This window comes from Poeciliopsis prolifica, unplaced genomic scaffold (assembly GCF_027474105.1).
Source record: "Poeciliopsis prolifica strain line A6 unplaced genomic scaffold, Auburn_PproV2 SCAFFOLD058, whole genome shotgun sequence".
In the NCBI taxonomy this organism is placed as follows: Eukaryota; Metazoa; Chordata; class Actinopteri; order Cyprinodontiformes; family Poeciliidae; genus Poeciliopsis; species Poeciliopsis prolifica.
Genome location: NW_026562433.1, coordinates 3,213,695 through 3,241,295, shown reverse-complemented (window position 1 = coordinate 3,241,295; position 27,601 = coordinate 3,213,695). Strand labels below are relative to the sequence as shown.

At 41.7% G+C, this 27,601-nt stretch overlaps 1 protein-coding gene across 1 annotated transcript; it reads right to left on the bottom strand.

Moving 5' to 3' along the window:
• Positions 1-262: 262 nt before the first annotated feature.
• On the bottom strand, positions 263-25,562 carry acap1 (ArfGAP with coiled-coil, ankyrin repeat and PH domains 1). Its single transcript, XM_055060302.1, is given in 24 exon segments — positions 263-1,000; positions 3,963-4,024; positions 4,104-4,214; positions 6,676-6,688; positions 6,691-6,781; positions 8,092-8,270; positions 8,379-8,426; positions 9,574-9,767; positions 11,113-11,207; positions 11,340-11,409; positions 11,861-12,069; positions 12,168-12,279; positions 12,460-12,560; positions 12,658-12,709; positions 12,840-12,952; positions 13,049-13,123; positions 15,614-15,709; positions 15,800-15,844; positions 16,070-16,253; positions 17,702-17,760; positions 17,921-17,974; positions 18,148-18,267; positions 20,895-20,952; positions 24,796-25,562. Coding segments are annotated over 24 exon segments (2,292 nt in total). The 5' UTR covers positions 24,849-25,562; the 3' UTR covers positions 263-902.
• Positions 25,563-27,601: the final 2,039 nt, after the last annotated feature.

Sequence of the window (27,601 nt, the reverse complement as noted above, 5' to 3'; positions counted from 1 at the left end):
GCAACAGGCTTTTGGATAATACTCAACAGTGATGAGGCAACTGTTTACAGGTGAAAACTTTTTTTACTGAGCAGGAATATTTTTTTTAATAAACTAAAATGGCATTTTTATTTTTATATAAAGCATTCAAAGCTGCTCTCAGACTCTCAGATTAATCACGTCATCTGTGTGAATATCGGTTCCCTTGTCACTGTGTCTGTCCCAGCCTTATGATTCGTCGCCCTCTGGTGGACGTCTACAAGAAAAGCACTCACACTAAACGCACGGTTGCACTGTTTTGTTTATTGGTCAAATGCAAATTTGATGATGTCACACGATGTAGACAAAATACACATAAATATTGTCTTTTGTAAAGTTGAAATCTGCCAACTGTATAGATTTTATGGTATTTTACTGGAATAAAAATGCTCTTTTTGCAATATTTTTGTCTTTAACAAACATTTTAAAAAGTCAGTATTAAAAGAATAATAATAATAATAATAAAAAACAGCCCATTTTAGAAGAGGAGGGATGGGAAGCAAACTTAAGGGGGAAGAAATCAGATTTTCTGGTTTTAATTAGGATCTCTTGGCAGAGTGACGGCGTCGCTCTGCGGGGGATAGAAACACCTCATGCTGGACTCATAAAGCTGCTCCAGTGTTTCCACTTGGACGCGATTGTTCTGCGCTGACGTGATCACACAAAGCATTCCCTTGTTGGGAGCATCCAGGACCCCGCCCACACGTTCCTTCAGCAACAGCTGAACTCAACATGTGGACGGTAGCCAGAGGGAAATGTTTGCAAGTCTGAGAGCTCAATCGTTTCCACATTTGTGTAAAAAGTAAAAAAAAGAAAGTGTGTGTTTGGGTTGAGGGCTGTGAAAGGAGGAACTGGACAGAAGGACAGGCGAGGGGGGGTTGATGTTAAGGTTTAGGGTCTGCACTGCGGCGCCTGAGCTTCTCCGGGTTATTAGAGGCCATGTGTGAAAAGTCTCTGAAAATGTCCTGGTACGTTTCATCACCTGGAAGATATAAACAAACAAAAAAAAACAACATGAGCCTTAAGGTTGGAAGCTTCACATTTCTTAAAGGTGCAGAAACTCCCAGCTCTTAGTGTACAATCCCCCGCAAAAGTATTCACACCCCTGGATTGCTGTCACATTTTGCTACAACAAACCTCCAGGTATTTTATTAATGTGACAGAGAAACTGCCAGTAGTGCATAACTGGTAAATAGAGAGGAAATGAAGCTGGATTTTTGAAAGGTTAAGATTTATTTGCATTCAAGTATCTTTACTCTAATACTCCAAAATATACGACAAAGTTATAAAAATATTCAAAATGTAACCATCTTTCAGAGCTCTGTGCAATGCATCATCGAACATGAAAAAGATATGACAAGAAAAACGAAGCAGTTCAGCTAAGCTAACAGGCTGGGCAAGGGGGGCATTAAATCAGAGCTGCAGCCAAGAGGTCCATGGTAACGCTGTAGCAACTACAGACTCCCACAGATGACCTGCTGACAGGACGACTGTTAGCTGTGCTCTCCACTAATGTGACCTTTATGGCAAAAACAAAACAAGGTGACGCAGCAAAAGATTAGAAGTAAAATTCACCTTTCCAGGACCCTAGACGTCCACAATGTTTCTACCAGGACCACTCGTGTGTTGTAAAGGCCTAGTCAAAGCCCAAATATAAATCCAATTCACGGTCCGTCTCTATCCAGTCTGACTGAGCTGGAGTTTCTGTGTTTCGCAAAGACGACGAGTTGGTCGCTACGCTGGTAGAGACACCAATACCAACTCATGCAACATTTTCAGACCTTCGTCTGTAAACATAGTAGAAACAATGTCTCCTTTTCCTTCCACTTCACAATTATGCACAACTTTTGTTGCTCTATTTAAAACCATGCTGTGAATGTGTGTCCTTAACATGACGGCATGTGGAAAAGCAGGGTGTGAACATTTACTTTCTTGTTGTATGAATCCAGTTGTTTTTGCACAGAAAAATAAACTCCAAGAATTCCCAGAGCACATTTGACGAGCAGAAGCCCTGAAGCACAACGCATGCAGCACAACAAACGGACACAAACACACACACACACGCAGAACGGCATGCACATGCAATTTACCTCTCAGGTTTCTGCAGGTGGCACACTGCGCAAGCAGTTGAGACCAGATGGACATCTCAGCGGGCAGAGGAGAGCACACAACAAAGACAGACAGTGAACAAAGCAGAGCACTTCAAAAACTGACCAGCAGACAAACACGTTTCACATTTCTCCTCCTCGGTGAGCAAACACACCCCCACCCCGCTACTTCCCACTGGAACGGGAGCGAAGGCAGGCGGACCGCACCGACCACAGCAGTGATGGAGGAACGGACCGTGGAGACAAAATGCACCCAAACTGACCGTAGAGGCGTGGAAACTGACTAACAGGAGCTAATAAATATATTAACATTACATTGTAAACCAAGCCACTATTCACAGAATAGTAGGAAAAACAAAACCGCACCCTGAATTTAGCTTAGATACCTGGGAGAACAGCCATGCTCATATTTACAGGTGATGAAAGTCTTGAAAATGTCGAAATAGATCCAAACTTATTGGAAAAGGTGTGTCGTATATTACACCACGGCTATAAATGTTGAAAACACATTCAGCATTTTGTTGTAGGCTTTGTTTCAAAGTGTCTATGTGCATTTCGTGTGAATATGAACAGTACGCACTCATGTAAAAAACACCAGGTTCATGTGATGTGAAATAATTATGAGTTATTTTAAAACTTTTTACTCCTTTGACATCATATCGTGTACAATCTAAATAACAAACCAGCCTGTTGGGTGGGAAAATGTAAGCAATAAAAAACCTGGTTGAAGCACCTTTTGATTGGGTTATTTGGCTGTGTTGTCTCAAATCATGACGCTGCCGCCACCGTGTTTAACGGTGGGAAGTATGGTTTCATTTGGGACTAGATGGTGTTAAATGTTTTTAATTCGAATAGCAAATCCAGGTTTTTAGTAGTTTTTACTCTTTTGTCATGGAGTGATTGCAATTAATTTCCACGACAAAGGTGTTTTTTAGATTGTCTTTAGGTTAGAATCTATGGGATTTTTTTTTTTCATTATTTCCACCAGTAATATCCCAGAAAATGTATCACTTTTTTAAAATTATTATTATGTTTTTCTTAATTTTAAAACCTACAAGTGGAAATAAAACAGCAGTTCTATAGAAATTACAATTTAATTCCTACCCAAAAAGTTACGTAACATTTGTGGCTCTGAATGAATTTTGATTCGCTGTTCAAAACGGCTCTTTGGGTAGTAAAGGCTGGTTTAGACAAAATGCATTACTTCCCTTCTCGTCTTTCCTGACATGAATAAATCAGGAGCTTGTTTTAACAGTTAGAGGACAAACAGTACTTGAATTTGTATTCTGTGCTAGAAAATAAATGTAAAATATTTTTTTTTACTGCAAGGAAAAGGTTGAAATGGGCAGATGTCCAGAAAAAATGGCCTCTTTATTTAGTGTGACCCCAAAGAAACAGACTGCTAGACTTCAACTTTTTTTTCTTTTCCATTTTGCATCGACCAAGTGATTATTTTTTAATTATAAGGCACAGAATATCCATCAAATCAAAGGTGGGAAGGTTTGGAATGATTCATTTCTGTTTCATATCACAAAAATCTGGCATTTTAATGGCAGAGTGAAAGTGAACACTTTTAATATTCACAATGTGAATCATATCTTCTTAGGATATGACCCCTACTTTTCCCTTTATCTCTTCCCTGTTCTGAGTATAAATATTTTTGTTACATTTTTCATGTTTGAAGGTCTGATTTCAGCTCTGCTAATCGTTCCACCCCTCCTAAAGCCCAGTCGCTTATTTGATTCATTTTGGCCTGGATTCGCTTCCTGGCGTGACCCCGTCCACCTCTAGCCCCGCCCTCCACCGCCCCGCATTCCTGCCCCGCTGGAAGCGGACCTGATTGGCCGAAGGCTCCGTCCATCTCCCGCATCTCTTTGTTCATCTTGGCGATCCTCAGCCTGAAAGGTAAGAAGAGGACGCAGTCAGAACGGCGTCTGTCTGCTAGACTGCAGAGTTCCTCTTCCCACGAGTGCTTACAGAGTTACGATGTCTGCGTTTGCATTGTCCACGGCGATGGTTATGGGGTCTTTCTCGTTCTTGTCTCGTGCGTTGTAGTCTGCTCCTCGTTTCAGGAACAGGCAAACCAACCTGGGCGAACAAGAAAAGCAGATTACAGAAGAATATTTGCATTTGTGCCTGATGCCATGGCTGTAGTTCACGTCGGACTGGTTTACGGTTTTAATCTGGCAGAAATCAAAACAGGATTTAAACATATTCTAGTTCCTCATATTGTTTCAGATTTTTTATGCAACAGTCTTGCATCCTCTTCCTGCACAATACAAACCTGAGCTATATGAAAAAAATGGGCAGGTGATTTGTGACAGAGCTTCAAATTTGTGTACTTGGGTTATTACTCAAGGTTTGTCTGAATGTAAGATCATAAAAATGATGTAATTGACACATCAAGTGTTTTTTCTGTGCACAAATGAAAAGTTTGTCAAACTTATTAAATCTTAAATGAAATAAACATTAAAATCAATTCTAAAAAAAGTGATTAAAGTTGAGCATAATTAAGCAGCATGGAATGAAGTTTAAAAAAGGAAACTTTACTTGAAAAAAATTTTATATATATATATATATATATATATATATATAAAAATAAACAACTTTATTCCACTGTCATGATCAGTACTACAAACATTCCTGTCAAATATTGTTTTTTTATTTCATGCTGAACTAGTTGAACAAAGTTTCTAAGAACTTTGTTTCTAAGCCTATGTTTCCCCTGGGGAAACATAGGCTGTGACTCACAAAGAGGCCCATTTCCACTTTTCAAAAGGGTAAAGACAGCAGAACATACCATCCAGGTAAGTCTCGTGAAAGACATATGTGGATCCTTAAAAAGAAGGTAACGGCTGCAAGAATCTACGAAAAGAAAACTGCTGCTCCAAGCAAACTTCCTCGTATAAATACAGTGAGAACAAAAAACGATGCAACAAACAAAGCTGAAATCTTTCTGTGATGAACAGTGAGAAGGAGCGAAGATTGACTCCACAACAGTTATCAGTTTGTTTTCCTAGCTTCACTGGGACTTTCACTGGATCCAAGTGCATTGGTCAGATGAGCCTTATTTAAAACAAAATGAGGAATATCATCTGCTGACTAAGCGTTCCTCTGGCAAAAGGTGGTTTATGTGCATTTGCAGCACATGTGCCAATAGTTGAGACGTTGGTGACGCAGTTTCCCAACAGGCTAAATGTCATAACATCTTCTACAGTTTAGAATTATGCAAAAAGATTCTTGCTCCACATCTTTGACAAAAGTGTAAGTAAAGTGCGAGTGGCGGCGTACGTATGGAAATACGCTTTTTGTAAAAGAAATTACTTTCAGTTCACTGAAACAAATCGTTTCATTGTCTTTTTGAGCTGCGAGAGGGAAAATGGAGGAAGTTGCATTTTATTTGTGTTTCCACAACAGGAACCACAACACACAGCAGTTTACAGAACTGCTTTAAAAAGATGGACTTTCAGAACAAACGTACGCAAAACACAAAAACAGAAACTATGCAAACACTGGTGAAAGTCAGAAACCAAAACGTCAGAAGAAGACGGCGTCACTGAAACGCAGAGTCTGTAGAGTTTTTACGCAACTGAGAAATCAGATCATGAACCTGCATCTGTTTTGTTTTTACAAACAATCAGACATGCCCTCTGTTGTAGTGTCCCAAAAAATCATTTCAGACTCATCGGTCCAATAAACGATATTCCAGAGGTTTCCTGTTCTTCTTCAGGTTTCGTTCTTCCTCCCATAGAACCTCATCTCGTTCTGTCTCTATCTGACGGTAAAGTCATCCATCATCATATCTACTGCAGCAAGACGCTGCTGAAGGTCAAGTTAAGACAGTTTAGCGTTTTCTGACAGACTCTTGCTGTTGTGGAAATTTTGCTCCGATTTCCAGACCTGGACGTGTCGGCATTTGTTTTTAATATCCTCCACTTAGTATGTTTTCTGTGGATTAGATTGATTTATTTCCATTCCTAGAGACTTCTTCAGGCTCATAAGCTATCAAAATCTTCTCTGTAAAGGCAGATCTTCGTATCTCACCATGTGTTTGAGAATCGCTTCAAGTAAGAAGCACAACAAGCTAAAGGTCGGAGGTTTAATGCTGCTTCAGAAAACTGAGTAAATGTTGTAATGATTATGTATGTCTGAAGTTTTAAATGTTATTCTCTTTGTTTTTAGTTGTTTTGATTTACTCCTTGAATGTTTCAGTATTCAGTATTAATACCACCTGCCCAAATATGTATATCTGAAGACGCAGCTTAAGATAAAATAAAAATAATAATGCTCAGCATAGCAGAGCTTCCTTTAACTCCTCCGAACTTCACCGGAGGAATTAAGATTAGTTCATTGCCAGATTAACTAACCAGTAAACTAGTCAGAGTGAAACGCAGAGATAGAGGTTCAACAAACTTCCTCTACCCATAAATGCTTTTACACAGTTTAAAACGTTTCTTCCTCCCAGCTTGAAGCTGAAAATAATAAATGCAGCTTAAAGCCTTTAAATAAACGGATCCTGCAGTGAGATGGGTCGGCTGTTCGGTCGTACCCTGTGTGGCCCAGGTGGCGTGGTGCAGCGGCCTCCTCCCGTTGCTGTCCGCCTGGTTGACGTTGGCGCCGTTCTGCAGCAGGAACTCACAGGCTGCCAAAGCATTCTGGTCCAAACACGAGCAGAAAGTTAGAGAATGACTCAAAGAGTACCAAAATCTGACAGTCTGAGAGTTGTAATTGTCTGTAAAATCGATACACACTTTCTCCCGATTCTTTATGTTTTTCTTCCAATGAGTCAAATTTTAGTTGGGTTTTTTTTCACAGGTTTTCTGGCTTTTTTTTAAACTCAGAGCTTTTTCAAGAGAAATGTTTAGCGTCACTGGCAGTCTATTACAACAACATAATTTGCTCTTGTTTCCTGAGTGAAAACTGAAATATATTAAAGATAACAGAGTTTGTAGATGTGATTCACAGAAGCACAACATAAAACATTTCCCACAATGTGGGAAAACATAAAACAAATCCATCTTTTGTCACAATGGCAGTAGTGACTTTCTTTTTTTTTTTTTACTTGCCTCTTCATAGCATGTGCTGAATAAATATGGGTCATCATTTCCCACAGTTCCAGGTTTCAGCTATGAGCAAGTTGAAGCAAGTTGCCATTTTCTTGGCGCGAATCCCAGACTTATGCAGATAAACACCCAAATGTGAGTCTGATTAGTTATAAAGTGAGGATGTTTAGATGTTGACACCCTTACAAGTCTTTTTAATGAGGTTGTAACCATGTTAAACCTCAGGAAATCTCACTGGGAAGCCGTTTCTGCAAACAGTCGTGGAGTGTCTGTTTACATGTTGCTGCAGCAGAGCGGTGGCCTGCAGCAGCATCCACCTGTAGCTTTCTACAGTGTTTTATCTGATTCACAACAACAGAAAGAGCTTTACACGGATATTGTTAGGTGAGAAAAATGGGGCAACAGTTGCTCATTATTCTTAGTGGCATTTTTTTTTATTTTCCATTTTAAAAAATGCTAAAGTTGTTGGCCACCCGGGGAAAGAGGAAGTTACAGGTGTCTAGTTCATCTGAACAGACTTATCAATACATTATTGCAAATAATCATAACAGTGACTATAACTATGTTAAAGTTGATTTTTTTCCCCTCCATCAAATAAGTGTACTCGAGTGACATGTTGGATTTTTCTAAACTAAGTTAGTGCCACAAAAGAAAAGCTGACTTGTTTTGACCAGGGTTGCAAATGCTGATGCTATTTTTAGCCCACAGCTGTAATTTCCATAGAGTTTTTCTTCTCTCGGGTTCAGTTTCAGGTCTTTCGTGGATTTTTCTACATGTCATGTCAACTTTTACCAAAAGTTGACATGAGCCCTGAGAACTGGACATCAAGACCGGTGTCGACGATGACAGCAAAGTGTCACCAGGACTGAGGACGTTGGGGGCAGTAAAAGTGTTGTCCTCACCACGGACACAGCCTGGATCAGAGGTGTGCTCGAATCCTCGCCCGTGTTCACCCAGTTGACGTCGGCTCCGTGGGCCAGCGCGTCCGCCATGACGGGGAAGTTCTGCAGCGCAGCAGAGCGGTACAACAGCGCGCCGGGATGAAGGCCGCTGAGATCCTCTTCTTCGTCTTGTTCCCAATCTGAGGACAACAGGAAGTCCACTCATGTTCATTCATTTTATTAGCAACGGTGGGAGCTTTCATTTAGCAGAGCGGTTTCATAAACTGATTTCATCTGTTTGATCCCACCTTTATGCGAGCTCGAGTTGTTCTTTAGGATGTCGTTGGGGCTCAGCCCTGAGGAGAGACGGACAGATGCAGTGAAACAGTTTTAACCCACATGCTGCCACACACACACACACACACACACACACACACACACACACACACACACACACACACACACACACACACACACACACACACACACACACACACACACACACACACACACACACACACACACACACACACACACACACACTGCAGGAAAGTCCCTCAGGAAACACCTCCTCTGCTGAAAGAGCAAGTGCTGGGATTAGTTTCATTATTTTTCTTTATTTAAAACTCATCAGATTGAAGAGAAGAGGTGCAGCGTCTTGTGAAAGTATTAACACCACCTGGACTAATTCAGATTTATTTATTTTTGTTGCATTACAACCTTCAATGTGTATTATTAGGTTTCATAATAAACTAGTGTACATGTTTGAAGCAGAGGCAAAATAATGGTTGACATGTTTTTCTGCTGGAAGATGATTCCTGCTGCCTCTAAAACTTATCGCACGCTACAGGATTTGTCCTGATTTCCCCTTCCAACAATTGTAACGACGCCCCAATTATCTTGATGACTCTATAGATATTCTAGAGTCATCAATAGATTATCTATAGAAAATCTATAGAGTCATTAGGACTCTATAGATTAGCACACTGCAGAGATTCCTGAAGTGTGCTAGGAACAATCGGGTTGAATCAGAAGGACGGCTTCGATCTAAAATCTGGCACACAGAACATGTTTCTATTGCTTTTTCTCTCTTAAACTATCGCCAGTGCTTCTCACTCGTCAGCCATGTTTGTTTGCTCTGAACAGACTCAAGAGATTTTGGGAAACATCCCGTCTGACACCTGGATGTTTGTGAGTGAAATCAGTTCTATATTTTCCCACTAGAGTGCATCTCTGCAGCTTTTCTGGACGTCGTTCTTCTTTTCTTGTTAGTTTAGGTGGACAGCCATGTTTTGGAAGGGCTTACATGTGAGCGGTTCTGTTTCCATGTTCAGATGATTGATTAAAAAAATTCTCCATAGTGCAAATATCAACGTTTGATCGTGCTATGACGGTTTAAACGTCTCCAGAAACTTTTAGTTTTGTAGTTAGTCTGCTAGATCAGAGAGCGACAAAAAGTTCCCAGGCTAGGAATGCTTTGGCAAGTATCGTGGCGCTTTTTACCGGTGAGCCGAGGCAGCGTGGCGCGGGTCGGCTTGGGCTTGAGGGGCGGCCGCTGGGCGTCCCGGTCCTGGGTGGTGGCTCGGGTTCTCCTGGCGCTGGACCGCCTCACCAGGTTGGATCTGCCGGTCTCGGGCAGCTTCTGGATAAACTTCTTTTCAACGTACTTTGACTTAATCCATGACTCCTTGTCGCCTCTTGAGTGAGAGAAGAAAGAGAAATATGTCTGCGCAATTCTATGAGAACTATTTCTTTCTTTTTTTTTTTTTTTTATCTACCAAAGTGATTAAAACGCAACATCTTATCACTTGTATCACACCAAAAACCCACACCTTTCAGATACAGCATGAACGTCTCAGTCTGTGTGTTTAAAAAAAAAACCCCTGAAGCATTAAAACTAGTTTCCGGATATAACCACCTCAGCTATCTGCATAAAATACCTGTCACTTCCTGTCTTCTGCAACACGACACGGTTAAAAAAACGAGGAAGTCGAAGGATGTGTAGAAGTAGTCGCTGTCAGCTGAGATCATATTTCTGAAACACGTCGATCTGTAAACAAAGCTGCTTCTCTGCAGGAAACCCTCTGAATACTTGATGCTCTTATTTCAATTTTAGGCAGCGTTTTGTTTTATTATTATCAATAAACCCACTTCAACAAAATGTGAAAACAAGTTCAACAACGTGGATGAAGAATAGGCTTCAAAAATCACCCCAAATAATTAAGAACGCAATTTGAAAAAGCAAATTTTTGGATAATATAGCTGATAAAAATGCATCAAAAATAAAAGATGGATAATTTTTATCGTGTTTTTTTTTAGCTTAATCGGACTACTCAAAGGAGTTTTATAATTCCTATTTAATAAGGCAAAACCACATACTTGCATAAATTAACTTAAACTGAGCTCTAAAACTCAGTGAGTCTGTGGCTTCAGTCCTCCAGTGAATACCGCCTTGAGAATCACCTTCCATCATCTTCTAAAAACGCATTATTGTTGCAATAACAGATATTAGTGTTATGTATTACATTGTATTTTTGGAGTAAACAACATTGTAGCGAAAAAAAAAAAACCCACTCATATGGATTGACGTTGCGTTTAACAAATATTCATTCCTCTGAAGGTTTTTTCCAGTTCAGTTGGGGACCAAAACTGCAACACTTGTCAGTAAATGTAAACAAAACTGGAGTACAGTTCGATTTTAGCAGTGTAGGATTTTTCTTGTCTTTGATAAAGGACTATGAGCCTTTTTTCCACTAACATTGGACCCGTTCATTTGTTTAGGTTGATTTTAAAAGACCGTTAGAGAGAGTATTATAATAAAGTCTGTTTTTACACAGTCTCATTGTGTTTCTCTTAATATAAAGTTAATGTCTCAGACGTCATAGAGGATTGGAGGTTATTTAAGTTTTTACTGAAGGTGCTGGTTGCTGTGTACTTTTTTCAGACTGATTCCAGACAGACTTACATGAACTGATGCGTATTACGATGCGTAAAACCTGTGAAACTTCCTGGTAAAGCGCACATCTACACCCTCTGACTGACCTGGGACTGGACGGGTGGGGCTTCTTGATGGTGATCTCATCAATCCGAGCCTCGTAGATCCTGTTGATCACCGAGTTGCCCAACTCGCACATCAACTTAAAACAAAACAACGAAAGGAATTTGTTAAAAAGCTCACTGCTTTTCCAATTACACTCTCCCCTGAATAATCATTGTTCTCGCAGGAACTTGTGGTTTGCTAAGCTGCTGCTGTTTAAAGGTTAAATTACCTTAATGAGCTCTGGCTCCCAGGTGTCGAGAGTGAGGGAGCGCACTTTGGAGAAATGGACTCCCAGGCTCCTATTGGGAAAGAAAACCATTACAGCAAATGACTCAAGCGAGCACTGTGTGTGTGTGTGTGTGTGTGTGTGTGTGTGTGTGTGTGTGTGTGTGTGTGTGTGTGTGTGTGTGTGTGTGGTGTGTGTGTGTGGTGGTGTGTGTGAATTGAGTTTATTTTCGGTGTAGGGTTAGGAATGGTTATGGTTGGGGAAAATGTCTGTTATAAATAGAAGTCAATGCAAAATCCTACTTTGATAATGAGGATATTCAGTTCTGTATTACTATTTCCAGGTAGAAGAAACTTGTGGGTCAAATTAAAACATTACTATAAGCCTAAATCATTTCTGGAGAATGAATCATTCTTGGATTCAAAGTGTGCCGAGGTTACCATGGCGCTGCTGGCAATGTGGTTTAATTAGAGAGCGTGGCGTCTGCCTGTTGGAACAGGGATAGGCTGCAAAGTGAAAAATACCTGTGTATCCCTGAGCAGACGATGCACAGCGTGATGCCCAGGTTGATGGAGGCCCAGTCGGGACCGGGCTCCCCGCAGTCGCAGCACTGCTTGTTTCCCGAGATCGCCTGAATCTCCTCCAGAGCCTTGCAGCCTTCGTTCTCCTGATCCCCGAGTCCTCCGCCTCCCTTCTCCAAGCTGCTCATCGACACCGAGGTGCAACGCGACCTCTTACGAAACACAGACACACAGGAATTCAGAAAAGATCAGATCTGGGGGTTAAACCGTAGACGTGTAAAATTTGTGTGTTGGGTTTTTTTGTCCTCACTGGGCTGTGCGCGTCCTCTCTGCGCTCCTGGAAGGCCGAGGCGATGCTGTTTTGGACGGCAGTGATCCACGCTTGCTGCTCCCTTTCTGAGTCTGCCTGCAACAAACAGCACCTGCAAACACGCACACACACGCGCACACACACGCACACACGCACACCGTGATCATCTGCTGAAAAACCGGCCCCCTCCCTCCGCTGCAACGCAGGACGTTTTAATCCACAAGCTCATCATCGATGAGAATCGCAGTGGCTCGAACACACGTCCGCAGCGACGCAGCCCACGCAAACTCACTTTGACGGGGACACCACTTCAAAGCAGAACCGCCTCTCGTTTTCGGTGCTGGGCTTGACGGTGCAGAGTCGCAGGTCCTCCACCACAACCGTGGGCTGGTCCTGCACAAACAGCACACAGTGACGGCCGGGCGCGCCAAAGTACAGCCTGCCGGCTCCAAATATGTGCGTTTTAGATCATTCTTTTTGAAATAAATACCTTAAATTTCTTCTGATACACCAGCTGATTCTTCTGAATTGAAAACCAACGTCTGGGGAAAAAAAACAAAGAGAATTTAAACACCAATGAGAAATATTGCGTTATGCATTAGGTTTTTTGTTTGTTTGGTTTTTTTTTAAAGCAGCTTTTCTGTGTGAATTATTTAATGGGCAAAGTTGTACCTGCTCCAGGTCTTGAAGGCGTTGCTGGCCCGCTTGTAAAGGTAACCCTCCATCGCTATCCCGTTAGCCGGATCAGCATTAAAATCCAAAATGGACTCGTCGTAGGACATGTCCTACAAAATGCAAAGAAAGACACAGATCCGTCTGACTCCAAGTGGATTTCTGTGGTTTGCAGGGTGTTTCTACGTGAGCCTTTTCTAAGCTTTTACCTTTTTCTTGATAGCTGCGTGTCTTTGCTCCATGTCCCTCTTCTCCCTGGCCGAGTTTAAGACAAACTGGGTGTGCTGCAAACACAAACCAACCAGAATTTATGTGCAGATTTCACAAAAGTGATTCAAAGTTTTTACAACTAGTCACATTTACAACCATAAACTTCAATTTTTTTTAAATGGCACTCTGTGTGATAAAGCTTAATTGGATCTCAGCAGCTCCTCCAGAGTTACCATCACGCTCTTTAATGCGTCTCTCATTAATGCTGTCATTTCTTGGTGAGTTTCCGTTGGTGCCATACTGAGATGTTCAAAGCTGAAGATACTGTTTTACAGTTTAGCTTTAAGCGCTCCCTGATTTGACTGATGAGATATTTGATCTTCATGTTGATGTTTTCTTCACTAATGTTCTAAATTTACCCTGAAATTAAATCACACACGAATTAACTCCATGCAATAACTGGGTTACTTCTGAAATGAAAATGCAACAAATGTATTGGATTTGAAAGCACATAAATACTTTTGCAGTCTGAGTACTTTGTATCTTATGTCAAACAAAAAGCTACCCAAACTCATTTTACTGGAGAACATTACTAAATTTTCATGTAGAGGAGTAACTCTAGATCACGAACAGATGTGAGAAAACAAGCAAGACCAAACCAGTCACTAAGAAACCAGTTAAACTACAACTGCAGTCAGGAATTGAGATGATTTGGCATGAATGTTTATTTCAGGAAAGGGACTCAGATCAGCGGGAAATAAAATCCTGCTCTCATGTGTTTTCACTTTTTCCACATTGTCCATCGATTTGCAGAGTACGCCAGCAGCTGAGTTACAATAACTCCCTCGTTATTTCCCCCTCAAATGTGTTTGGCTTTTGGACAGAAAGAGAAAAGGGACATTAAGAGGTAGGGTTTCCCTGCTTTAGGCTTCCCTGAAAACAGGAAGTGGAAAATGTTGAACTCCTTTGCATGCCAAAATAGTAAAAAAAAAAAAAAAAAAAGTAAGTAAGACAATACGTAGATCATGTTACTCTTCAAAGTAAAACTTGAAACAGAACATTTTGGCTCTTCTTGGTCAAACAGACGGGCTCAGCAGTCACTGCCAGAGTCGACGGTGCAGAAACGTTTCTTCCAGCTTCCACAGACTAAAAGCCGGAGCAAGCGCTTGAGATAGAGTCACACAGACATGTGAAATATTTCCTGTTGTTGCTCACTTGTTCCTGTCATGATGAAACCGTGATGTCATCCTGTGACTCTGCTCCCGCCCCGGTTGGATGTGGTTTTCCTCAGTCAACGGTTTGGGACCTCTCTCACCAGGGTTACCAAGTCGCTTCACCAACACAGGCAGAGCGTCGTTACGCTCAGCCTGCGTTGGATCCAGATTTTTTTTTTTGTTTGTTTGTTTGCTTTTGACGCAACCTTCATACCTCAGGCCTCTGACTCAGTTCTGGTATGCAGCAGACAGAAACAACACCCAGACCCGGAGAGTCGGGTTGGGATTGAGGTTTGCAGATTGCGCTTTTCGGGCGAGCTGCTCAGCGGCAGCAGCGAGGCTCAGACCCAACATGCTTCAGGGTTTAACGGACACTTATCAAGCTGAATTCAATATGAACGAATAACGACAAGAAATTGAAGCACATTCACTAGATTTCATTGCAATATGTTTGGAGGAAATCTTACGCGTCATCACAATGAGAAGCTACTGGGTAATTTGATAAGTTAATAAGTTTCTTATCAGTTTTGGTGAATTTTTCAGAAAGGCTTTTCTACTGCTACATCATCTCAGCAACATCCAAACTTTGGCTACAATATCGTTTGGATATCAGGCACTGATGAGTCTCCACTTTTTCTTGTTTGCTCATTTTTGCAAAATTAGAAATTGGACGTTGTAGCCAAGGATGATCCAGGCCTCCAACGGTTCAATTAATTAAGATGTTTTCAATTAATCTATTAAAGGTGGAGGTAATTTTATTTATGTAGCACATTTTCAGCAACAAGGCAATGCAAAGCGCTATTAAGAGCTTACAAAGTCATAACATTATCATCTTTCACAAACTAAATAGCAACCTTAGTCTACACATATTGCGTAGACTAAGGTTGCTACAACACTTTGAGGACGGTCATGCAAATCTTCCCAAAATTCTCTTTAGTTTTTATTCTGAAATAAAGAAAAATAATAATTCTAGTAATCCCAGGAAACTAGAAGATTACGTACAACTGTTAATGTGATAAAACGACGGCTTGGTGTTATTTTAAACAGTGCATGTAAATGTCTGGTTTAATTTGCATGTGGTTAAATGAAGCCTCTCCATCACTGGAGCCCTTTATTGTGGTATTAGTCAGGTTGTGAGGCTTATTACATAAAATAACAGAACATCCAACTTCTGAGTATGTTATGCTCACTTTTACACAGGTGACACAAATATTAGCGCGGTTAATTTGGTTTAATTCAAAATAATCCCACTGGAGACGCCGTGTGAAGCTGGAGCAAGCAGATATTCTTTGCGTTTATTAATAACAGCTAATAACAGCTTATTACAACAATTAAAGAAAAAAAACTTACCTCTTCATTCAGTTTCTGGCAATATTGATCCAGTTCTGACAGAGACTGGTGGCCTTGTTGAAAGAACTGGGCCTGGGTCTCCAGGAGAGACAGCATCTAACAGGCACAGGACAGAGTTCAATTCAGCAACAACAAAAAGAGGAAAAAATGTAAAAGAAAAATGCAAACAAGCAGCTCTGAACTCACGGCCAGCAGAATATCCGCCTTCTTTTTGGCTTCGAAGACGTTAATCTGAAACAAAGGAAGGGAGAGTTTAGACACAATTCAACGTGCAAAAGTTTCTCTTTGACCGACTGGGAGCCACAAGGCCGGAGAAAACACCGCGATCAATCAAAACAACTATAATCAGACTCGCTGCTTCTTTTTACTCAGACTGACTTTGGGATTTAAGCTTAAAAATATGGATTTGAACTTTAGAGGTAGCCTGACTATTATTTACTGTGGCATCACACTAACCTCCAGGACGTAGTCCAATGCCACCGACCGGAAGGACTTGCGTGCGTTGAGCAGAGTGTTAGTGGCGTCCTCCACTTCGTGCAGCTTCCCCCGAGGAGCCTGGGCGTTCCTGGCCAGCGCGCCCTCCAGGGTCTCGCTGCTGCGCTCAAACTCTTTACGGACTTCCTTAAACTTACGAACGTCCCTGTGAGTCGGGGAGTAAAGACAAAACTTAATGAAACTGGGATTAGTTTTGTGCAGTTAAACATTTTAACTGCACAAAACTATTGAAGCACAAACAGGGGCTCGTGTGAGATTCTCACAACTTTCAAAAACATTTTCTGATTTTTGAATGAAATATATGAGAAGCTGCTTTACACTGCTGCTAAAATATCATAACCTGCCCAAAATTTACTGTTTTCTATTGTTTTGTGTTTTTAACAGAACAGTCCGACACAAAGCAGTGCATGATCGTAGTGGAAAGGAAACGACCTTCTGCTGTACGAGCAAAATGCTAAAAAGATAATCGTGGAAGAAAACCTGGTAGAAGCTGAAAAAGACTTGAGCCTCAGGCTTTCTGCAGAGCAATAAAAACCAACCTTTGTCATCGGATTAATTGCAGGGAGCATAATTAACTTACTGCAGTGAATAGCTTTTAAATAGAAAACCGTATACTGACAAAAGAGGCAACATTTTCAACTCAAAACTCCTTTTACTGAAACTAAATTATTGAACAAATAGACATAGAAGCTCCACAACAAAAAAATATTTGTTGTTTTTATTCTATTTGTTCATTTCAGCCATCAGATTGGTGCTATGTGACAACTTTGAAAAAAATACTTCTTTAGCGTGAACTGTGGACGCTGGCTTTGGCTTTTGCGTTGGCGTCGTCTCTGCGTGCTGCAACAATTAATCGCAGATAATAAAGTTGCAGATTTAAGTCCCAGCCATACCTAAAACCTGTTTATGTGCTGAAACATAGTTGAGCCAAGTTTTAACACTGCAGCTGTGCAAATCTGGTAAGAAACCCTGAAAAACAAATGTTTTTATTTGATTAGTAAAAACCTAAGAGGACAAAGAACCATATATAATTGTCCCTCAGCTTCAGAATTACATGTCGTTTTGTGTTGGCCATAACAACCAAATAAAAAGCATTAAAGTTTGCGATTGCAAACAGAATGTGGGACGGTTCAACGGCGGTAAACCCATTTGTTTGGTGCTTGATTATAGATTTTACTTTCTATCACAAAATCATGACATCATCACCTCCAATGGCAGCTGAATGAGCTGCCGTTACACAAAACACAACGTTCTGTTTTCCTCTGTAGCGTTAGATAATTCAAGCTAAATAAGAATAGGCTTTTGTGAACTCACATCATTATTTTTACTGACCTCTCAGAATATTAGTTGCTATAAATCTTTGCGACATCCTACGCTAGTCTCTTCTAAACACCCTCCACTAACGGAGGCAGACAGCAGGACAAAGTGCGGAGAAGGAGACCCACAAAACCGTGTTGACGGCTGGCAGAAAAGCGAGGGAGTGACTCAGTGTTCACATGTTGATTAACTGCCCAGATTGCACTGCTGCTGTTGGGAAAGAGGCGCTAATCCAAGCGAACACCCAGGGAGGCGGCGCGAAGGCAGCTCACTCACTCCTTCACGAAGGTCTGCAGCTTCGTCCTGACCGACTTCTGAATCGTCTCAATCACTTCCTAAAAGCAGAAAGAGAGAAGAAGAAGAACAAGAAGAAGAAAAATAAAACAAATTCAAAGTGTCAGGCTTGACAATGAGCTGCAACCTTGCTTGACCACATACTGATAACCACTCTGACAGGAATGAAGAAGTTGCAAAGGGAGAAACAGACAGACTCACCCCCTGTGCATCAAAGATGACAGACAGCTTTTTGGAAAATTTGTCCAAGCATTCCTGGAGGGAAAACGTCTCAAATTATTATTATTTCATTTTAAATCAGATCTTAAATGCATTAAGAGTTCTTTTCTCCCAGCCTGAATGACAAACTGTGAACCTATTTGTAAAAACATTCGACTATCAGACACTTCCTTTAGGTGAATTAGTTTTCAACAGCACGGTTTTGTCACCTCCATCATGCTGTCCCTGGACCACTGGTGTCCGAGCTCCCGCAGGCCGCTGACGAAGCTCTTGCTGGTCTGACAGTAGACGCGGCCGGCCTCCAGCATGGCCTGGCATTGCTTCACAAGCTGGAAGACACAAACAAAGCAGCTGGACGTCATCACCGCGTGAAGAAATAAACAGAAAACCTATTTCAGGATTTCGCAGAACATGTGCAACTCGAGCTGTTGTGCGACCGACTTTAAACTGTTTTGTTCACGGATTCGGTGAGCTCGTTATGTTTTCGTGAGACGGCTTGAAAGAAAAAAAAGAAAAGCCAGATGATAATCATTTTCTCCAACTGTGTCGAGTCTGACGGAGCTGCCCCTCCCCCACCTGTTGCTACTCGTTGCCCATCAGCTGACAGAAAGAAGATTGCTGCAGTCTTTTTATGAGCAATGATAAATTCGGCTCCTTCCATCACTCATCACATAAACATTGTTTTATGGTGATGGTTGGTGAGAACGTCTGCCAATTATGGCTTCTCCTAAACCACCAACAGATTTGTTTTAACTGTGTTAACCTACGAAGACCAGATCTGAAAAACACTAATGAAACCACTACTAATAAGTGGTTGTTTTAGATTTTTGCTAGGAATAAATTGATCAAATTCAAAATTGCAATAAATTAATGTTCTGGTCACTGTAGATTTGGCTGTAATAGTTAATATCTTGTTACGATTATTACTTTTCTTTAAATTAAACCAATTAGATAATATTCTGCTTTAATATATAAACACAGCAATGAAGTGCTTTATTCTCTCAGTGTTATCATGCAGTGAGAATCTTCCATGTCTAATCAGAGTTCATTATTCAGGCTCCACGCGACTACATGTTGGAAAAACCTGACTCCTGAGCTGCCACATGTTTACCGCTGCGTGATTAAGCTGGTTGTGCAAAATGTTGCCGCTGCGTTTTTCCACTTCTGCTGTTGAGAACGGAGCTGCACCTTCAGCTGCTGCAGCGCATCCAGAGATTTGTTAACAGACGACGTGATTTCTAGTGAGTCAGATGGTAAAAATCTCCAAAGGTTCATGCAGGGTCGTTATTCCTGAACTCACAAATAAAAAGTTTAGCTCCGACATTATAAAGCAAACATTCCTGAGTAAAACGACTTTAGCAAACGTTCGCACAACGACGAGTCGCGGAGCGAAGTCACTGTGCTTCGTGCTGCCACTTGGACCAAACGACCAACATGGCTTACACAGAAAATATTAGAACATTTTCTAAAGGAAGCCAGTTTTTTTTCATCACAATCGTTTCAATTCTCTGCATCCAAACAGTTTAGTTTCAAGGTACATTTTCTGATTTTGTTTTATTTTTTGTAAAAGCAAGTGGATGTGTTGCGTCACTGCTGCTCTGACGTTTGTTTACATCATGAACATGTTTTACGCTTGTCATTCACACATTTTACTTGAGCAGACGGCTATGCGGGGAAAAAAATTGTATTATTTAATAGATTAAAAGCCTCCTGCTAGTAATATAGATATTTGTGCACCTCTAGCCTGGTTAACAAAGTGATTGGATATTGATTAGTGAACTGTACTGGCTCTCTTGTCTTTATTGAATGTTGCTTTCAAAACTTGATAAATGTAGCACCTTCTGTCACAGATATGACACGTCAACACAAGAGGTTTTTCTGTAGGAGGAGCATTTCACCGAACTTAGATGAAAACATTTCATCAGCTGAAGCAGCTCTGTACAGACTAAACAGAAAAATAACCACGTTGATCTTGTTTGAGTATTTCTCCTCCTCTAGATTTTCAGTCATATTAGAGATTTATAAGGTATTTGTGATTGTCAACAGTTCAAACAAACAAACAAACAAAAAATAACAGCAGGAGATCTGTAAAAGACTTCTTGGTGCATCTCTAGTTTAACTCATATTTCACCATGGTAGTGTAATGTTTGTAAAACTGGTTGGTTTGGAAACAAATCTTTAAAAACAGGACGTGGTTTCTTCTCAGCGAATGAGAAAAACCCTTCATCTGAGAATGACCTTTAACCTCTGTGCACATCAGGAATGCTAAAAGATAATATTGTGTGAAACAGGAGGCTCGCGAGAAAAACATAAACCTGATCTCATGAAGTAGAATCTCGTGCAACCTGGAACATTTCTGTTTCTGTTTCCTTTCTGTGACGCCGAGGTCAGAGGTCAGCTGCAGAAACCAAGGAGGATGTTGCACAACACAGACAGAAAGTCTCTTCATCTCCTTTCATCCAGTTTCACCGATTTTGCGGATCAATACATCAGCCCTGATCCTGCCCACTTGAAAGGCTGCAGCAATAAGGTTGTGCTGTTGCACTTCAGATGAACCCATAAAACGTATGTTTGATTTTGTGCTTATTAGATGCGATTTGGGAACAGAAACGCAGCGCGTGGACGACTGGTTTATCTGAAACCGTAACCTATCTGTGAAGCAGGGAAAACGGGCTGAAGTAGAACAAAGTGTTTGTTCTCTGATTGGGACGGTAATATGATGGGGAAGCAGCACCTGCAGCTACTTCCTGCTTGATTCAGGTAAACTTTCCCCAAACCACTCAGGCTTCTCACTCCTGATTCAAAGGAAACTCGTGATAACTCTGTGTGTGTGTGTGTGTGTGTGTGTGTGTGTGTGTGTGTGTGTGTGTGTGTGTGTGTGTGTGTGTGTGTGTGCGTGTGTGTGCGTGTGGGTGTGTGTGCGTGTGTGTGTGCGTGTGTGGGATCCGAGCCTCACCTTGTCCAGGCGAGTTTCCAGCTCGCTCACGTCAGTCTGGACGACTTCGATTTCAGCTCTGAAAAGAACAAACTGAATTTTAGTTGTTTCTTAATATTAAATCACCCATAGAAATTTAAATATCTCTAATAGAAATATTAAATAATGAGAAAGGAACCATAAAATACTTAGCAAGTCATTGTTTATTAAGTGTTATGGATGAGAAACACATTTTTTGTATTATTTTATAGGTTTAATTAGAATATGACTCTATTTTAGCACATTCAATGCAACACTTATTCGTCTGTGGTTGGCAGCTTATGTGTCTCTTGTTTTAATTTGCGTTCCTTTACAAACTGTAATGTGCAGCACTTTGATCATTTTTTCTGATTGTTGTATTCTAACTTAAAAGCTTTTTTTTTTAAAAAACCCAACTTGTTTATTTTAGCTAGAAAATTAACGAGATATGTTTCTGAAATTGGACATAAAAACTGTTTTAGTCTGAAACAATTTCTTAATCTTTCCTGTGATTAATTAAAAAAAAAAACCCTAAAATGCAGCAGGTTTTAAACAGTGGGAGCTATAAAGACTTTGACATATTATGAGATGCAGCACAATGTCAAGAAAAATGTGTAACTATTTCTGAATATTGTAATTATGACACTTTTATTTCTTTTCCTCACAAAATCTCCACTGTTCTTTCTGAGCTTCAGCATAGCAGCTATATAGTTATGTATTGTTTTGTCCATATTCTGCTTGTGGTTAATTATTATTATCATTCTAAGTCATATTTTAAAGCTAAGTGATTCATTGATTGGAGTTGCAGATGAAAAGGAGCCCATTCATTGTAGAACCGCCAATGAAAATGCAAAGCATCACAATTTTGACACAAAACTCTCAAGGAGAAAGAGAAATCTCACAAAATACTTTAAAACAACAACAACAACCACTTAATAGTAGTGTAGCTTAATGTCTTGAAACGCAGCGTTCATTGTGAGTCGCCACCATTTTTGTTTCATTCAGTTCTGCATCTTGTGTCAGTGGAGCTTCACTAGGATACATCGGCATTCCAGAAACAGAATAACTTGAAACCATTTCAGGATTTACATTCTCATTTCAGAGCAACTCATGACGTCTTTGGTATTTTTTAGAGACTTTGCTGACCTACTGCATACGAGAAGGGTTTCTGGACACGTCATTCACAGTTTATGCTTGTTTAAATACTAAATAATTCATCCAGAAGGGGAAAAAAATGTGTTTGAATTGTACTTCAGAGCACAAGTTTGAGGCCTTGTCAAACTGTGTGCCTCAGGTATGCAGGCAGGGCACGGAGCTCGGCTGGTTTTCAGGGGCTTTTGGAGCATTACTCAGTGTCTGCTTCTGTCTTCTCGTTTTCATAGCAGCAGCTCAAGCATGTGGTTTCCGCTGCCTTCCACCAACAGTACAGCGAGCAGCAGAAGAAAAAAAAGAAACAGAGAGAGAAAGAGAGAGAGAGGGAAGAGAAGAGCTCTGGGACAGAAGCTGCTTGTGTTTATCAGTGCAAGGAGCCTGAGGTCACGGCCTTTTTTAAAAACACAACGGGTCAATGAAGGCGAGAAAGTGAGCTAAAACGAGCCTGCGGAGGAAGAGGACCGATGTATTCCTTCAGCAGAGGAACATCCTTTATCACCTCTGCCCTTCTGAGAGGCACGCAGCAGCAAGCAGAGCAAACCGAGAGACGGCGCCGAGGCTGAGTTTCCGCCGCGGTTCTCCGCACAGAGAACTCACTTCCTGTCTCCTGTTGATCAACGCAGCACATCTCGGCTCACTTCCTGCTGCCCTCCCACCCCGCCTGTTACCTGGCAACAACGCATCCGAGCGGCTGACCAGAAGCCGTCACACTTTCTTTAAAACATTTTTTTTTTTTTTTAAGTTTCTCCTCAGCTTCCCATCCAGGCTCGGTCCATCCGAATGACACGTTTCAGCAACACTGCCACTTTTCTTCCTTTCTTTTCTCTTCCTCTTCGCCTGACACGATGAGACGTCTCACAGCAGAAGGGTTGCTGTGGCTCAAACTTTCCACCGCAGAAAAACTGCGTGGGTAACGGAGGAATAAAAGAGAGGAAGACGAATTGGAGGGTGTAAATGAGCTGGGGCAGAGGTGACTCAGGCAGGGTGCCAGAAGCTGGGCACACCCAGCCATCTTGAGCTTTTTGCAGAAACCAGCTCAGTGACACTTCCTTGTAGGTTACACCAGATGCCGATGGTGAAAGAAATAATTGCTGGCATGCCGTAGATGTGCAGTGACAGCTCTTTTCATCTTGGACTTAAAGCATGATTAATACAGCCATGAAATGAGTCAGCAAATACCGCGTGGTTAACAAACGGGGGGGAGATTCGAGGCTATTTTTCATATTCCAGTGTTCGTGTGGCGATCAACTCTGACAGTAATGTGATCAAATTTGTCCATGCCCTGCCAACGTGTGAATGTGAGCCCCAGATGGATGGATATTTTGTGGTCTCATCTTGTATGACATCCACCTGCTTCAGCTTATTGCATCCTCATTGCTCATCAGGTTCCTTATTGCAACCCAGCGAGGATGCAACCCTTATTAGGAAAACCAGTTTTGCACCCTACTGGTTTCTGTCAACACAGGAACCAATTTTTGGTCAGTTTTTTCCACATTCTAGCTACGTAAATGGCCGGCCCAAAACATAAATGACCCTGGCTGCTTTTCAGAGCCTCCAGGCCAGCAGGGGGCACATAACTACTGACGCAGAATATAATGCACAAAGCTTCATATCCCTCCACAAAGCAAAAATTAAAAACAAAGGTATCTGCTAAAGTTTCCGGAGTACTTTGTTTAAGCACATTAATGGAAAGTTGAGTGAAAGGAAAAAATGAGAGGACTGTGAAGTAAAGTTCAACAAAGCATTTGTGAGAGATTAATAAGGTTTGGACTGCAGCTTGAGTCCATGTTCTGGAAACTCAACACACAGATGTATCCAGGGTGTGCGCTACAATCGTGACATCTCACTGCTAAACCAGAGACGATGTTACTGTCCCAGAGTCAACACCACTCAAGGTCCGGTGTGAAACTTTAACAGTTAGCAATAATTTGGGGAGCCAAACCAAATGGTAGTGGTGGTCCACAATGTTTTACTGACTCTGAAGTCAGTCCATCAAGCACACACTGACAAAGGTTACCGAGTTTTACCCTTATTCTTATTACCAAAGTGTCCCAGAACTGGACCGTTTGCCCTGATGCAGCGAATCTATGACGACTTCCTTAGCACCTCAGCAGAGCCATGGGCTGATTTCCTCCATGCCATGCTGCACTGATGCAGTAATTCATGCAAATGAACCCCCAACCAAGAAAATAGCGGAAAATACTGTACAGCACAGGTGTACAGCCACGGGTACAAAACACTGGAATGAAATTACTTAATTACTTCCTTCTTGTGTAGATGAATTCTCCAGAGCCTTGCTAATGACCTAATTATGCCATCCAGGTGTGGTGCAGCAGAAGCACATCTAAAAGTTGCAGGGCAGTGGCCCTCAAGGCCTGGACTTTGACACCCCTGCTGTACAATATTCAGAATTCAAATTTTCTGTATTTACATTTGTTTTTATTGGTTTTATGTAAAATTAAACTTTTTTTTTAAATCCAAAAATTCTGGTTTACATTAGCTGTAAGTCGTAGTCATCCAAAATGAGTGAAAGGTTCACGTTTTCCATACAATTACTGCGATAAATAAACCTTTTCGATCACGCAGAGAGGCACCTGCGCAGGCCCCTCCTAGGCCCGTGTGTACACGTTGACTGGGCACCAAGGAAATCAAAATAAGGGCCCGTATTATTTGGATTTTCGCAAATGATCGTGCCTTGAAAAGTTGATCCTGTGTTTTAGTTTTTTTCCATAAAGTATTTTATCCGTCTTACCTGAAGCGAGGCGAGTCTTTCAAACACTCCTCAAAGTCCAACTTCACTGTCATTCTCGCGTTTGTCCTGCGCAAAACCAGAGCTCGAGGTTTTAATCTGGACCCGTTTCTCTGGAGCTGGAGGCGAGCAGAAACTCAATCTGTCCGGGTTCAGCGCTCCACGGTGGCAGCCTGGCTCATGGTTGGACAGAGGGGGGAAAAAAAGTCAAAAAGGAAGAAAAGTGTATTCCTTCACACCCCACCAAAAAAAAAGAAAGAAAAAAAAACGTCCTGTTCGTCTTTTCCGGCTCACATTCGTGTCTGAAGTCGACTTGTCACCACTTTTGAATGGAGTCAGAGAATGTTTGCAATCATGTTATTCTGGGATCAAGCGTCCGTCAAAATCCTCCAGTTTCCGCGACAATGATGCTGCAAAAACCCCAAAACCCCAAAAACCAAAAACAATCCCCGCAGTGAATGTTCAGCAAAGAGATTGCGCGGACGAATATTTCCAGATGACAGAGTCGGAGCAGCAGCCGGTGTGAGTCTGATGAGGACTGCTCAGAGGAGAACTGCTTGTTAACGCAAACACAAAGAAGGTCCAACCTCCCCCCATGCGTCGCCTCCATCTCCATTTCCGTGTTTCTTACTCGGAGCAAATTATGGTTCTGAATGGGTACAAAATGACAGGTTGGGCTGCAAAGAGCCACATGTTCTCTACAGCAACTCCACCACTTTACATCTTACAAATCCACTACAAGTCATAAATGGGTTTTGTAGCATGAGGAGGATGTGTGATGCATCTGATGTTTGTGCTTTAAACTTTCACTGAGCTGTGAGCTTCTTACACACCCACACACACACACACACACACACACACACACAGTGCTGGGTGTGTTTTCTTGTCCTGCGAGTTGCTCTGCTTTGTTGCTACTTAAGTGCAAAAACCTGTTCACAGGTTTCCCCACAGTCACTGGATCACTCTGTATTGAAGCCCGTTGTTATGTTTTTTCCACAGTAAGAATAAAAATCCATTTAAAATCTTGGACTGTAGACCCCCACCCCCTGCCTATTCATGTGTCTGATTTTTCTGTGGAACGTGATTTCAAATTTTTTGAAGAAAATCCACCTAGTTATGGGTTTTCTTGGAGAGCATCAAATATTCCACAGAGAGCGTGGAATATTCTCTCTGTGGTGCATCACGGGGAGTTTAAATGCCCAGACGTGATGCTGCTTGTTGGCGTTTGCAGAGTGACATTTAGTTTCCTTGTCGCTGATGGACTCAAACCCCCAAGAGCCCAAGATGAGGAAGACCTTGTATCTCGGCTTCTGTGGTTTGGCTTTGACCGCTTCCAGGAATAAATGCATATTAAGGCACATTTGGTGTTTGAACTACAAACACACATTTAGAAGTTTTTGTAGAACGGTCTAACAATGACAAGTCATGCGGGTTGGTGGTTTGGCCAGAAAGTCGTCTGAAAACCCTGATGTTTGCTATCAGTGGTGGGTTTTGATGAGGGCCAGATGGGGAGCTGCTAAGCGTGCCATTAATTCAAAACAAACAAAAGCTTGTTTTCTATAACTTCTGCAGTCAATGTGGAGTTAGTTAGTGCATCTCTGTTTTGAGGAGTTCTCTTCTTGCTACTTTGTGGGAAGGGGTGTCCGCTGGTCTTAGTCCTGCAGATGGCTCTTTGGACTCCTTGGCACTGCATGTCATCCAGAAGCATGGATGCATGACAGCAAAACCTCAGGCCTGCTGTTGAGCTGCAACCATCCCAGACAGCGTTATGCGGTTCTATCGGCTGGTTAGATGCACACCTGATGGTCTTCTGAACACACAGGGCCTACATAATATCCAAAATGTAAGTATGCATTACTATTTTTCCTTCCACTTTACAAGGATGCACAAATTTGTCTTGGTGCATCACACGAGTCTGTGACTGTAATGTGATAAATTGGGGAATATGACTGAGGGTATGAGCTATTTATGAGCTTCTGTATCGATCTCATTGGTGTGGCGCCCCCTGCTGACTGGAGCCCGGCTTAGCAGGCTTCACGGGACTTGACTCATGTGAAAACAATGTGGCCCAATGCCTTTTCTTGCATCACGTTTATCTTCTCGTAGCAGATGTTCCTGTCGTCTCGAAGTTTTTTTTTTTGTCTGTCGCAGATCAAATGTTAGTGACGCCTTCACGGTCCGGGGTAATGAAGGGGATTTTATTGTTTTCCGTGGAAAAAAACGAAGCTGTCTCGCGTGTTTCTTCTCAAACGTCACGGAAAGGGCGTGGTGTGTTCTTCTGTTACTAAGGTATTTGTAAACAAATATAAAATGAACTAGTAACTCAAGTGAGGCATCTGAACATACTTTGGAGCGCTCGCGCGCGCGGCAGCGTCAACTGTCACGCCGCGACGACAATTCCAACATGTGTGCGCGCGCAAGTGACGCACACATCCGGGGCAAACAGTCTGGTCGCCCCCACAGATAAAGACTTGCTGTTTTTCTTATTCCGGAGTAAAATTTGGCCTCTGGACAGGTTTCTTGTTTGTCTTTGACAGGAGATTCCCCGAAGCGCAAATCCAAGAATCAGGCCGGACGTAATGTCTTACTCCGCATCCGGCAGGATTTTCAAAGTAAGAGATAATGATACACTTCACTTACTGATCTTAGACCTGGCCATCAGTAAGTGTCCTTATGGCATGAAATAGGACGCTTTCTACCAGCGACCTTCTTGCAGTTGCAGTGATCACACTATAACGCTTTCATTCAACTGGACAGGAAGTCGGCTGCAAGCCTTCATCCATTTCCTGCATTGTTCCAGGCTCCTTTT